The sequence below is a fragment of the Etheostoma cragini genome, chromosome 9, assembly GCF_013103735.1.
Source record: "Etheostoma cragini isolate CJK2018 chromosome 9, CSU_Ecrag_1.0, whole genome shotgun sequence".
In the NCBI taxonomy this organism is placed as follows: Eukaryota; Metazoa; Chordata; class Actinopteri; order Perciformes; family Percidae; genus Etheostoma; species Etheostoma cragini.
The window spans coordinates 19,859,349-19,874,348 of NC_048415.1; the positions used below are offsets into that span (position 1 = coordinate 19,859,349).

Consider the following 15,000-nt stretch of genomic DNA (forward strand, 5'->3'; position numbering starts at 1 on the left):
TTAGAAATTAAGTGTTAACGAGCAGTTGGACAGGTGTACCTAATAAAGTGGCCGGTGAGTGTATATATGTGTATATATATATATATGTATATATATGTATATATATATGTGTATATATATATATATATATGTGTATATATATATGTATATATATGTGTGTGACACATTTTTGTTAAGTACATAATTCCATATGTGTTCATTCATAGTTTTGATGCCTTCAGTGAGAATCTACAATGTAAATAGTCATGAAAATAATAAAACGCATTTTATATAAATGTTTATATTTATACCTGAATACAATTCATATACTGACTAGATTTGAAATTATTTAAAAAAGCCAAATACTGGTGCAAGTTTTTCTCAGGTTTGTATCATTGTGCAGTGGATATATTTTGGCATTTGACATTGACATTTGAAGATGTCATCTTGGTCAGTTTGTACTGTTTTTTTTGACATTTTATAGACTATTAAAAGGATGGTTATTGCAGCAGCCCTGGTATTGACTCTATGAAGTTGGATACAAAGACATTCATTGAATCAGTTCATTGGTTTTGATTTCAAATCCAATCTGAAGTGCTCACCTCATTTATTTTTCTGGGGTATTCCCATGTGTCAGTGAACAGTCACAGAACACAGGTAGAGCAGTCAGAGATGTTTGTGTGTTCATACTTTTCTTTTGTGCCCCCAGCTCCTGCTGAGACTTGCCTGGGTGTGTTTTTTTTCGCTGCGTATGTGTGTGTTCAAGCGTGCTTTTACACTCAACCAGACTTGTCTCATTAATGACAAGTAATTTGTCAGAGCAGAGAGCATAGATTGTCTGTCTGTCTATCTATCTATCTATCTATCTATCTATCTATCTATCTATCTATCTATCTATCTATCTATCTTGTTATATATCATCCATTAGCCTAACAATGAATGTGGTAATAGGATTAAAAACTCTACACACAGCATATTTTTTTGAAGTATTGTTTTCACCTAATTACAACTCTCCTGAATATTACATGAAAACAAAAGCTGGCCAAGCACTGTCATTGTGATAAAGTGATGGGTTTGTTTGAACCATCTGAGCTTGCAAAAATATAACTTGCTGCTGATCTGGGGTGTGTTTCACAACACTGTCTGTGACACAACAAGGAGTGTCAGAGGTGAGCAGCCTCCCACAACCAGTTTCCTGTTTAGGCCAGTGTGATGGAATAGTGTATTACAGCACGTTTGCCAGCCAGCCTGTCAGTGGGCCACTCTGCATACGTCTTGACTGGCACCAGGGCTGAACAATTTATCGGTTTCAAACCATGGCTCTGTCCGCCGCTTAGCGCCACCTATGATGATTGTGATTGGTTTAAAGAAATGCCAATAAACCAGAGCATTGTTTTTCTCCCATCCCGGAATGCTGTGTGGACTCTCCAGACCCTCCTCCGCAACGCTTGGAGGATGGTCTGGCAATGCGAGAATTAAAACATGTTTTATTCTTCTTTTTATATTATTTTTCACAAGATAAATGCTGGAATAATGTTACATATCACAGATTGTTTACAGAAATGTCAAATTTTCAGTGTATTTTTCATTTAATTTTATTACTTTATTTAACATGATTGTAGAAGGTGCAATATGCAGATGCTATGGAATAGAGACATATCAGAAATTTCCGTTTACAGGAAAGTTGTTTTTGTACTATATCTATAGCTTTTGTGATAAATGTTCTCTGTTTGACTGTTCAATGTTCCATGCTTATTTGAAGAATAACACTCAATGTTCTCATGCTTGCATAAGAATATAGAGCAGTTTTGATGAAGTGTAATTTTAATATGCCCCATAATATGTTTTATCTGTTACACTGTGGATATTGAACGTTTTGAACAAAAATAAGTGTAAATCGAATTGTAATTGCAATATCTGGCAGGAAAATTAAATTTTTCTTTTCTTCAGACCCCCCCCCCAAAAAAACAAGTCAGCCAGTGACTTAACTAGAATCAAACCTGTAGACCAGTTAGTCAGCCACTCAGGTAAATCAGGATTTACACCAGCCGTTTGACTGTTCACACGACTTTTTGGATTCGGACTTGTTATGACTCAAAGTAATGACAACAGTGTACATGTCTGTGCACGTTTCATACACCGCTGTTTGAAGGTTGTAATGTGTACTCCTCATGTAGTCGTAGTGAGAACCCATCATAGAGAATTGTAGATATGGTGAATGCTCCTGAACAGGCTATAAATATCCTCATGCTTCAAGTGGTTGGAGTGTTTGGAGATACCGCTGGAGGGCTTCTCGGACGTACTGTAATAGTTTGTGTGCAGCCTTTGCAACCCACGGTTGTTTATAAGTGAAAACCCACTGCCACAGCGCTAACCTTTTCAGGATTCTGCTTGGCGTAAAGGTGCATGTGGGAGATGTAAAGAAAAACTATTCACGTCACACTCTTGTTGTTCTGGTTTTTGTAGAAGCTCATTAGCCCTGACGCTGACTTTGTGGTTGCTGTAAATACATGCAACCACATTGACAATGTTTCATAATTTTCTTCATTGTATGGAGTTACGGTACTATTTTTTGCATAAACAATGCCCTTTATAAATATCCCACTTCTTTTATATTGTGCCTGTCATGTGTAATGACAGCCCTACAGGTTTTGCTGGCTGTACAGGACTCAGCATTGATTTCCCATAAACAAAAGACAGAGCTGGATTTCACAACAGCCCATTAGCTTCACTGGAGAGCAAACCTTACTTAATGGTGGTTTATGATTACTATTATTATGGTCACTAGTACTGAAAGAGAGAAAAAATATGTTCTAAACTTCAATGGTAAATGAATCATTCATTGTAATGTAAGGACCCTTTATACACAATCTGCTGAAATCCACCAGCCTTCCTTAATGATTACCTTGTATTAATAAATGTGTGTGGTTAATAAAGGGTTGGTTCATAAGCCACTTTGTAAAATGCCATCAATTCTGCAGCTATTAATGCTAGTGCGCCATTAACAAATAAATTAGATTTTGGCAATGACGTTGCGAGCCTTCCTCCATCAGGTAAGGGGGTCAAATGGTCCATGGGATGGTCCTTCCTGATTAATTAAGAAGAACAAAGAAGCAGCAAAGGTGGAGGACATAGACACATAAATCTGGGGTCATAATCTTACTGTCCAAAAGTAACTTTTAGCCATGCATTTATTTCATCCAATGCAATATTGTTGTTTTATAGGGAGAGTCATTCGGTTTCACTCACCATGTCCCACCCTCAGCACTATGTAGCTGTCTTTTACTGTGCAATGAGAAAGGTGTCCCTCATAGTGAAGAACCAGAACACAGAGATCTGCAACTTCCTTCAGCCCTATTGAGAGTTTGAGGTTCTTTTAGGTAGTTTGGGTTTCTGGCCATTGGTGCTAGGCGCCCGTAGCATGCAGCTTTTATTCAGTAAATACATTCTAATAAAGCTACTTTAAGCCTCCTGTCCAGCAGATAATGACTGACAGTCAAAGTTAGCAAAGCTGCTGAAGAAAGTGGAGCATTTAGAAGTGCTGCAGAATATGATGAAAATATTCAAGGTATCAAATAGGTCAATAACTATATTACTTGCAATAACTAGATATTAGTGTACTCAGTTCTTTAGTTTTGCACAGTACCTGTGCTTGTGCCATGACATCTCTTCTGTATCCAAAATATGACAGCTGGAAGGCTGATGTGCTATTTGTTTATAGGCACCAGTTGCGTCTCCCCTCATCTTGTCACACTTTTCTCCTTCAATTCAGTGTAGTACTGCAGCACTAGACCGTTAATATTATATAAATATCAATAAATATACAGTCTATGACTGCAGCACTAGTTTAATAAACCTCACTCACATACATGCATATTCTGACAACAAAATAGTGCCTACAGACAGTATGTAACTTAATACGTTGCTACTATATTTTTTTCTACTTTTCACGGTGTATTTATTGTGCAAGTTGACATGTCGATGGCGAAGAAAAACCTAATATATTGTGCAGCCCTAGCATTAAGCAGCTGAAGAGACACCTTTTTCCCTGTGGAGTTGACCTGAAGTAGAGTAAATATTTGACTTTGACATTGGTCAGGTGGTCAAACACATCTCTAAATTTAAATGTATTGTTGCTCGGTGTCTGCCGGATGTGTCAATAGGTTGCTAAAATGTTCCCCATTCACCTATACATTTACAGTGTAAGGTGATAGATAATACGTCATGTGTTGTTTCCTTCAACATTAAATGTCTTTAAATAGTGTGAAAGAGGTTAAGATTTTAAAACAGACTAGAAAAGGAAAAAAGCAGCTGTGTGTAAAAGCCTCAGCTGTGCATCCCCCCCAACCCTCAAACCCCCCCACACATGTCAGTGTGTGAGTGTGACCATGGATAAACAAAGGAGAAAAACAGGGACAACTGCTGCACTATTTTATTGTTATAGTCATACCTGTCTGTCTGCACCGTTTGGAAGTATTTGTCAAATGCTGTGAAAAACAACCTGCAGTCATTTCATTCAGCTGTAGCGCTCAGCCTACAGCCCCCAACCCCTCACAGCCTGAGGGGCGAAGTATGCAAGACATCGGTGCTCTGACAACTGATGAGCAGTCCTATACATGCCGCAGCTCGTCCCACTGTGTCAAGTAACACGAAGGTGGGAGCATGGCAGTTTGTTGAGAAATGCACATTAAAAACTGAAGTTGTTCAGAGGCACAAGGGAGCAAGTGCCTGGCTGTCTCTCGAGGAAATTTGGATGCTGTCATTTTTGCCGTCTGTCAACAGGCAAGGACTTTGTGGTGTGTATCTCAAAGGATCTCTGCATCTCTGTGAAACCTGATGTATTTTCTTCTCTGCGAGCTAAAAAATCTAAACAACATTTGCACAGAAGGTGTGTGGTGCGGCTGCTTTATGAGCAGTGTGCACTAAAAAAAGATAAAAGTAGAGTTTTACCTTGTGAGTCTGCTCTTAAGTATGCTTTGTGTGTTATTCTGAGGAAAAATGCCTTGATGAATTTTAAATAAGGCTGCACTGCTCAGTTAGTCAAAACAGAAAGAAACTCGCCAAAGAAGTGGTAGGTCTCAATTCAGCTTGAATCCCAGGGTAGGGAAGGAGCGTTAAAGTAATAAATTGTTGTGATCTGCATACATACCCAAACCTGAACTGCTCCCCTTTGCCACGTGAACCCCCGCTGAGCCCAGAGGAAGCAGGTTCTTATCAGGGAGGAGGACAGGAAGAGACAGAGAGTGAAGGAGGAAGAGAGAGTGGGGGTTGGTGGGCAGCATGGCAGCATTTCACTTGACATTAGTTTCCTCTGTGAAATTTACAGTTATGATTTTTCCTAGTTCTAGCTAATTGGTGCTAGACCTCTATGATCTAACAACAGATTAGGTTATATTTGTCAATGATTTGCATACCATGTTTTTTTGACATCTGAAAATCTAACTACTATTTTTAACAGTGAGCCCCTGATACAAAATTGGGTGAACTCTGGAGTTTGAAAATATATATCAGACAGAGACAGGCTAATGAAAGCTGATGCACGTTGCATTATGGGAATAATGTGAGTCCCCCATCTTGATGTAGGTGCAATGCTAATTTGCTGGAGTGGCCTCTTTAGGAGGAAGCTTATGGTCAGTTCTCTTGTGAAATATCTGAATGATCCCCTGATGTCTCTTTCATTCCCGCTTACTGTCAATTAATTGTATAGATTTTCATTTTGATAATTATACGAGGTATGTCTTTTAAATTTATTATACTATCCACTTTATCTATCTTTTAATGTATACATCATTCCAAGTTTTAGCATTAAAGTCAGTCTTTTCATGTCATGGGTATCTTTTAATAATTTAATGCATAGATGTTTTCATATCTTTCCTAGAGGTGTCCATTAGGATGATCTCCTCCAGTATTCCTCACCAGTAGCTGGGCAGCATGGCTTCTGCTCCTCCTTCCAGAGAGGACACCAGTAGCTCATTAGCACTGCGCTGGAGGCTAACGCCAACATAGATACACAACCCACAGGACACCGACTTCAAACTGAACCGAAATCAGGCTGAGCCGCACCCCCCACAGACCTGGTTAAACGTACTTATGAACTGCCTTCAGAGGATAACTTGTGCCGGAGTAGCACATGTCCAGGACGGTGACGTCACCACAGTGTAACAGCGGCAACATCTGGACGGAGACCCTGGACCATGTTCTGTCTCTGATCGGGTGCTTTGGTGGCAGAGCTGGATTGTGCAGCTCTTCCACACTTAGACAAACCTGGACTCAAAGCCATGTCTTTTCTCTCAGCACTGAGCATCATCTGTGGATTGATGCTTCATGTTTCATTTAGTGCACTCAACAATCAATACTGTGTCCCACGAAAGACTGTCCCTTACCAGAGTAAGTCACAAATTCTAAATGCTTCCCCACTAATATGTCATGGGATATTTGAATGTGTTGGTACAGTGTTTTGGGGCGTTTCTGGAATATTTACTCCTTGGTTTGGGAGTATGTATGTATGCATGTGTGTATATATATATATATATATATATATATATATATATATATATATATACTATAATACATTAGACTACACCACTGCTTGCCTCTGGGGATGGAGGGGCATATTATAGTGGGGGGTCTGGGTGTCCTCCCCAAGGGAAGTTTTTTATGCCTCAACAACTTAATTTTCTGCATTTGGATACTGGGCCTGCACGATTAATCGTTATAAAATCGCGATCCCCATTCACCCTGGTCATGATTATTTATTTTTTAAATGACGTTGATTCTCATTTAATTTCAAACGCGTTTTAAACATAAGACTTTATAACACAGGTTTTAAAGCACTCCAAAGCACTGCAATGCTCTACCTTCTCTTCATTGAAGCCGCTATGTTTTCAGGCTTGTGGTGAGCCCAATGTGCTAAAGGTGCCAAAAAAAATCAGTTTGGTACTGCGAATACGTTTTGTTTTGTCACGGTTCATGTGCGCAATAAACATTACATTTTGTGAGGAATCGTGACGGAGAATTGTGTTATCAGTTTTAAGCTAAAAAAAAATCGTGCTTCATGTTTTTTTCCTCTAATCGTGCAAGCCTACTGGATAAACGTTTATGCACCAATTTACGGTGGTAATACCTTTATTTTGCCTATGTGAAGAAAAAGAACACAGATCCCAATTCCAAATGTATATTATATATATATAATGGAAAGTAGTTGTTGTGTGGGTATATGGAAAACCTGGAGCTTTCATGGGTATACTGCGTATACCTGCTTGTGATACGCGTGATGTAGACTACACCACTGCTTATTACATTTCAATGAGTGTGCATTTGGGTTTTGCTGTTGGAGCATTTTTCCAATTGCAGAGAGTCACAGCAGTTAAATCTAGAAAGTAATGCAGATGCTTATCTTTTTAGACGAGCTGAAGTTCTTCAAAGAAGAGGGGATCTTCAACTACTCCACAATGTTAATGAGAGACGACTTGGGTGTGCTGCTGCTGGGGGCCAGAGAGGCCGTCTATGCTCTGGACATGGACAACGTCTCGGTCAAAAAGGCTGCGGTAAGAACATGTGAAAGATCTGTTTGTACAGCATGAAGGTCTGCCATTCTGTTCTGAACAACTTTGTTCTGTTTTGAAGCTATTGTAAAATAACCCCAAAACACACATGCCTGCAGAACAATTACTTATTAACATGCAAATTCTCTTTTGCTAGATTAAATTGCTATTCATGAGCTTTTAATTATTGCAGATTAAACATTGTGACGGAGTGCATGGCTGCCCGTCACGGTAGCAATGCGCTACCTATTTTATCTCTCAAGGACTGAGTCTAAAGGTTGTCTGTATGTTTGTTTAGCGTGTGAAAAATGTTCTGTTACTAATCGCATGGGTTTCAAATCATCTGTTAACATAGCCATTCCTCAAATTCCCACATTAATCCCGTAGCTTTCTAGCGCACATATTTAACGTCCAGTACTTCAGGGATTTATATGCTATAGCTACATCCATCAATACATCATTCACCATTGTTTAAACCCAAATCATTTATTTTACAAACATGACCAGTTAAAAGACTCACGCAACACTTATGTCTTTAACTATGTGTCAGTTTAAAAGGGTACCAGAAGTTGACAAGTAGTCTTAGTGTCTTACCTGCGTCTGTTGCCTTGTGTATAAAGGAAAGTTGATGTTACTCCCCGATGTAAGTCGAGTACAGATTTTAGTTGTGCTTGCTCAGATTTAAACGGTTTACGGCATACATGTCATACTAAAATTTGTGAAATAATAAACTCTTCTCATTACAAACAATAACAGAAGATGGGAATCGTTTCAGAAACGTTTCAGCTTTCTATGGTTGTTTGAACGTTAGCTCAAAACGCCATTCAACTGACAGGCTTTGTTGTGTTTGATTGCTAACTTGTAGCCAGTAGTGAACAAATGTCGTTAAGTAGGTCCATTTGTATTGTATATACATTACAGAAGTCTCTCGTTAGCTTTTTCTAGGCTACTCGCTAAGTGACGCATGCACGACTCTGACAGTTGTGACAGTTGTGACAGTTGGCCTTGCGCGGCGGATTTAAATGATGCAAGGATATTCGGGGTAACAGGATGTGACCAGGAATTTGGAGTAACTATTTTGTTAGCTGTCAAGTTATGTTTTTGTTTGTGAAATGTTTCTGTGAATCATGTAAATAATATTTGGTAAATTTCTAGCTTTATTGGGTTTGGCTGTTTTAAGTTTTGTTTTCTAATCGCCCATGCCACCCCTGTATTGTGTTGGTATGTTCCAATCCCAGGGCCTCGCTTCAGGTCTATATAGACTGACAGTTTCAGTTGTTTGGAGAGCTAGAGGAGTTAAAAGAGACAACTTGTATACAGCTGTATTTCTGTTTAATTCAACCATTTTTGACTCTCATGCCAGTTTATTTTGTTTTGTTAAAGTGATGTTTTTTTCTTTAATTTTGGTTTTGTGAATGGTCATTTTGCCTGTAGGCCTTAATTGGGAAACAAATAAATATCCCATCCTTTCAACTTCATCTTCAACCCATTCTGAGTGTTTTTCACAAACACATACATTTTACATACATAAACAAACATTGAAGATTTATTGAACATTAATTATGTATTATGGTGGTTCGATTATATTTAAAGTATCAATTCATAACAAGAGTTATCTCAGGACACTTTACACATAGAGTAGGTCTAGACCACACTCCAATGGTTTAAGGTATTTCATCGAATAACCAGTAAGCCACTCTAGGCCGGAAGTGTCTTTCCCTATCATGAATTATATCAGATGTTCCTATACGTTTTTGTTTTATAATTTTTTTAAATGAAGTCAAGTCTCTTTGTGATCCCACATCACAGGTGGGCGTGGTGGCTTAAGACTTTTCCCTCAGCATGTCTAGTATGAAGGCAAGGTATGACAAAGTGAGTGTATCCAGTATTTCACAAGAAATCAAGCAAAAATTGAAGAGTGTTAGTAAAAAATAATTGTGCAACAGAAGTTAAAATGAATTACATTCTTGTACGTTTTTAATAAGATTATGAACCCTCAGATTTATCTTGGTCACAAGAACATTTCACTAACATTTCATAACCAGTTCCAGTGAGTGTATTCTTTCTCTGTCCACTCTATTTTCAGAGAGTGTATTTTGGCTGAAGATCGCTTACAGAAACGCATCACAATGCGTAATGAACTGCTCTCACATCAGCAGCCAGTTCAATGCTGTTTTCTATTTGGAAATTTGCATGAGGAATTTGAATGACTACTGACCTTGTTGAACTTGAGAGGTAGTGGTCTGTTGATTCAAAATTGTAGTTAGACAGCTAACAGTCACAAGGAAAGAGGGACTGTTGTCCCAACCTGCAGGTAGTCCCTGACTGAACTGACTGGCCTTGACGTTGGATAAACAGTGAGATGTGTTAAGGTAAACGTGCTACAGCTTCACTGCCGTGCTGTGGGTTTCAACACTCCTATGTGCCTCATATTCCTGTGTGCTTTGACAAGACATTTTCCCCTCTGTTGTTGATGCAGGTGTATTGGCGAGTTACTGAGGAGAAGCAGAGGGAGTGCACGTACAAAGGAAAACATGCTGAGGTTTGTCTTTCGAAACAGAGCTTGCATACGCTAACTTTTACATCTTTAAAGGATGGCTGAAAGCAGTTTATTCACCCATGCAGTTTATATCTCTGCATTTGTAAATCATTTATATGGGAGTCTTTTTCCTTTTCAAGTCTTTACTCAGAACTTTCTTTGAAGTGCTTTGCTTACAGCTTTATACTGAATGTCCAAATAAAGGCAGTAGAAAATGTACACAGCCTTGACCTTTCTTCCTGTCACCAACTCAACCCCAGTTAGCCAGTGCAGTTGGTGTATATGTGCGGCGTGTTTGTGTTTTTGTGACTGAACTAACAAAACTCTGACCTTGCCATTGTCTCTGCTGGATCTTGTTGCAGGTGGAATGCCGTAACTACATTCGAACCCTGCACAAAGTGAATAACACCACAATGTACGTTTGTGGCACAAATGCTTTCAGCCCCTCCTGTGATTATATGGTGAGTAAACTGTACAATATGGAATTGGCTTAAAACATTTTGGTATGCAGGATCTCTGTTGATTAGTTGAGGCGGTGGCGGTGGTTTGAGTCATTCCAATCATTTGCAAACCCTTTTCCTTTACTTTGATTATAAACTCGTCATTGGCTTCAGTGCCCCCATTTAAAGGGATAGTTTGGATCTTTTGATGTGGGGTTGTTGTTTATAGATAGATAGATAGATAGATAGATAGATAGATAGATAGATAGATTTTTATTTATCCCAAAAATAGGAAATTACAGTTTTACAGCAGCAACATATCAAACACACAGAACACATAAAGAATATACATGAAATAATAGGTATATACATTAAAACTAAATAAGTAGGATAGAATATAAGAACAAATATTTAAAAAAAATGAAGATACAAAATTTACAAATATACAAGTTATTACAACAATCTTCAACTACTTAAATAGTATTAATAAAGATGTAAGTAAACCTGTGCAAGTTGCCTTATATGAGTCTCCTCTAACACTCAGTGATGAAGTGTTAAAAAGTTTTTTTTTGCCTGTGGTAGAAATGATTTCTTGTAGCGGTCCGTGCAACATTGATGCTGTCGGAGCCTTTTATGGCGTTTTTCCCACTGCATGGTACCTCCTCAGCTCGCCTTGACTCTTCTCGCCTTTTTTGGTTTTCCGTTACAAAAAAGTCCCTGGTACCTGCTAACAAGTACTTTTTGTAGTACTACCTCATTTGAGGTTCCAAGCAAGCTTAGGCGATACCAAAAGGTGACGTGAAAACCTGAAGACTACTGACTGGTCGGAGAAAATTGTCACTATTCACTGCGTCATCATTGCTAGCGACACTATTTAAACCCGCCGTGTTTAAATAGTTTTGCCAGCTGTGTTTTTTTGCTGCGTCCAGCTTCTTTCAAAACTAAATTTGTCTTCTGGCTGTGGCAACAGCCACATGCAGAGAAGCAAAAACAACACACATTCGACGTTCTGTGTGTGTGTGTCGCGTTAGGTCACGGCAGTTTCCTGCTAAGACGACCAGCCACACGCATGAGGCGGTGCTAATCTGCCATCGTAAAAAGAGGACAGGGCACCGTGGTCGAGGCAAGTCAAGCAGGTACCATGTAATGGAAAAACGCCATTAGAGAAGGTGCTCGTCTGTAGGACTAGTGTGGGGTGGAGAGGGTGGTTGGGGTTATCCATGATGGATAACCGCTTGTTCAGTGACGACCTCTCCACCACAGCATCAAATGTCTGCTGTTTGCAGCCGATCAGGGAGTCAGCCTTCCTGATCAGTTTGTTCAATCTGTTTGTGTTGCTGGCTCCGATGCTGCTGCCCCAGCAGATTGTGAAGGAGAACAGAGCGCTGGCCACAACAGACTGGTAGAACATCCTCAACATTCTGCTGCACACATTGAAGGATCTCAGCTTTCTCGTGAAACAGATTGTGCTTAACCCCTTCTTGTAAACAGCAGTGCTGTTGCTTTTCCAGTTTGGCCTGTTGTCGATGTTGACACCAAGGTATCTTTACTCCTCAACCATGTCCACATCTCCACCCAGAATGCAAGGGGTGGGGCGACCTCTAGCTCACCCAGTAAGAGGGTGCGTCCCATGTAGGCTGTAGGCCCGGGTTCGTATCTGACCTGCGGCCCTTTGTTGTGTGTCATCTCCCACCTTTCCTGTCTAGCCACTGTCACTATGAAATAAAAAGGAAAAATCCCGCCAAAAAATAAGCTTTAAAAATGCAAAGGGGCTGCGGAGACGTTTCTTTCCTGCTGAAGATGATCACCCTCTCTCTGGTTTTATCCACATTCAGCAGCAGGTGATTCTTACCAGACCACTCCACAAAGTCATCCACCATTGCCCTGTACTCTCCCTCTTGTCCATCCCTTGTACACCCAAAAACTGCAGAGTCAGCAGAAAATTTCTGTAGGCGAAATGACTGAGTTGTACTTAAAGTCTGTGATGTATAAGGTGAACAGAATAGGAGACAGAACAGTCGGCTTTGGGGCCCCCGTACCACTCACCACCACATCAGACAGAACACGGTCCAGACAGAAAGAACTGTAGGCTGCCTGCCAGGTAGTCAGGGATCCAGGAGACTGATGACTGTTAGACTGTGAGCTAAACCTATATCAGTTTACCACACAGCAAAACATACGTTTGTAACCTAGACAAATCATTGTATATTTAAGTGTACACTATATTTCACCACTTTACCATGCTGTTAAACAGAGCCTTGTACGACGGGGAACAGAAGCCGTTCCATTGCTCTTTTCAAAGGTAGACTGCTACTGTACTAACCGATCCAGGCAGCTGTAGACCAGCAACTCCAGTGTTCTTCAAGGTAAAGTTGCAGTAAATGTCAAAGGAGTCTGGTGGCTTTGAATTGATCATGGATGGATATGGATGGATTCTAAATATAGCATACTAGGGCTGCATTATTATGGCCTAAATGATAATCAACATTGTTTTGATCAAGATTGTGATCATGATTAATGATCACGATGATTCATTGTCCTGAACCAAAACATATTTTATTGTCACATAGGCTATTTATAACTGCTTTCACATCCATATTAAGGTACATTCTTCTTATGTTGAAGTTGTAAGTTGTATAGACGTACAGCTGCAACACAGGTATATGAAGATATCTGAAATAAATAGCGTAGGATATTCTTTTTATTTTTAAATGTATGCAATGGAAAAAGGAGGACAGGGCACCGTGGTCGAGGCAAGTCAAGCAAGTACCATGTTATGGAAAAAGGCTTTACAGAAGAAATGGATTGTGTAACGCAAAATTACACCATATCAATATAAACAACATTGTAGCGGATGCAAGAACATTAGGTGCACGGGTGCGTCCTAGAGGAAAAATATTACTCACGCCCTAGAGCCCTGTAAGCTAACGGACGCTAACTAGCACCATCTAGCACTGGTCACTGCTGTTGTCTGAAAAACATCCCAGACACGTAAAAATGTTGCGTTTACTAATAAACTGGTAAACCTTGAGACCGATGTTTAACCGACTGCTATCTGTTGAATCTTCCTCACGTTACTCTGTCCTCTGTGACTGTCTACATCTAGAAACTAAGCTGCACAGTGCAGGGAACAACTCTGACTGGCACATGATCAATCAGTGGTTTACCAAGCGGTAGATGGGCTTTGCAAAAAAAAAAAAACAGAGCGTTCTATGAAATGACGCATTTAAAATATCGCTCGATCACACAAATTTGAGAAGTGAGAAGCCAAAATCCTGATTGTGATTAAAATTGTATTAATTGTGCAGCTCTTGCATATGCTTAAACAGATATAGATTTTTTTTTGGTGTGCCGACTGCCATCTACTGTAGCTAGTGACACACGGACTATGAATAGGTGCTTTATACAACCCCACTTCAAAGATCCAAACTATTTCTTTAAACTAATAGTAGCAATGTTTTTTAAGGTCTAAACAGGGGGTTTTGCATGCTTAAAGGATGAGGTTGGTATTCTATATTTCTTTCAGCATTTGTCAGAAAATCCATTGACGTGTCAGTCTATACTTCCCTACCTCACTACCCTGTATGTGGCATTCCAAGCACATTTGTTCCTACCGAAAATAGTCTATAGAAACGGATTACAAAGTCTAGTTTCATTATTTTTCTCCGTGATTTTCTAAAACAGCTACTGTAGTTTTTAGCAAACATTTCTCGTACAGGGTAAATTTGTTGGGGACTATTTTATACACATATAATTGGTGGTTTAGTGGGTATTCACAGCTGCGGGACAGCATATGTAGGATTGACTCAAAATGAACTACATTGGCCCATGTTCAACGGAATGTCAGCCAATGCAACAGTGTGGCTCACTGATGCATTGAGGGCACCAATGGAGATCTGTGGCACACAGGAATAAGCTAAATCATATTTTTCATGGAATTAGTTTACAGAAAGAGAAATATAGAACATCACCTGACTCATCCTTCAAGGCAAACGGCAGTAATTGTGGTTGAATATTGCAGGTAATATACAAAGGCCTTAAGATGCAGTTCCTTTAATGACAACTGTTCTCGTTCTGAAAAACTCCAATTGCATAAAATTAAGAAAAGTCGCCTTCTCTGTTTTGTAATACCGGGTCAAGCCATTATACTCAGCAAGAGGCCGTGGTTCCCATTTCCTTCTTCTAATTTGAGTCTTGCTTGCGATTAAAGCAAAAAAAAGAAAAAGCATATCCCTTCATAATGGCGTTGTTTGCTTATTTATTGTCTTTGTTGAGTTTGATTGTTGAACAAAATCCATTAGGTTATGAATGCAGTGTAATATATCAGAGGCTGTACGCCACTGGAGCAACTAGCGGGTAAGTGTCTTCAGGGACAGGGACACATTGGCTGATATATCACAGTGGGAACTGAACCCCGGACCTCCCACACTGCGCCATCACCACCCATATATGTAAACTTTAAGTGATGGTCTATCTCAAGAATTATTTAGCAAGATAT

The 15,000-nt window shown here is 39.6% G+C and overlaps 1 protein-coding gene across 1 annotated transcript in view; it reads left to right on the plus strand.

Moving 5' to 3' along the window:
* si:ch211-129c21.1 (uncharacterized protein LOC563087 homolog) overlaps positions 1-15,000 on the plus strand; it is a 21,769-nt gene that overhangs the window by 1,318 nt on the left and 5,451 nt on the right. Inside the window, exons 2-5 of the mRNA XM_034881509.1 lie at positions 5,858-6,366; positions 7,384-7,526; positions 10,003-10,065; positions 10,425-10,523. Of these exons, the coding sequence (XP_034737400.1) occupies positions 6,258-6,366; positions 7,384-7,526; positions 10,003-10,065; positions 10,425-10,523 (414 nt within the window). The 5' untranslated portion in view covers positions 5,858-6,257. The remainder of the gene's footprint in view (positions 1-5,857; positions 6,367-7,383; positions 7,527-10,002; positions 10,066-10,424; positions 10,524-15,000) is intronic.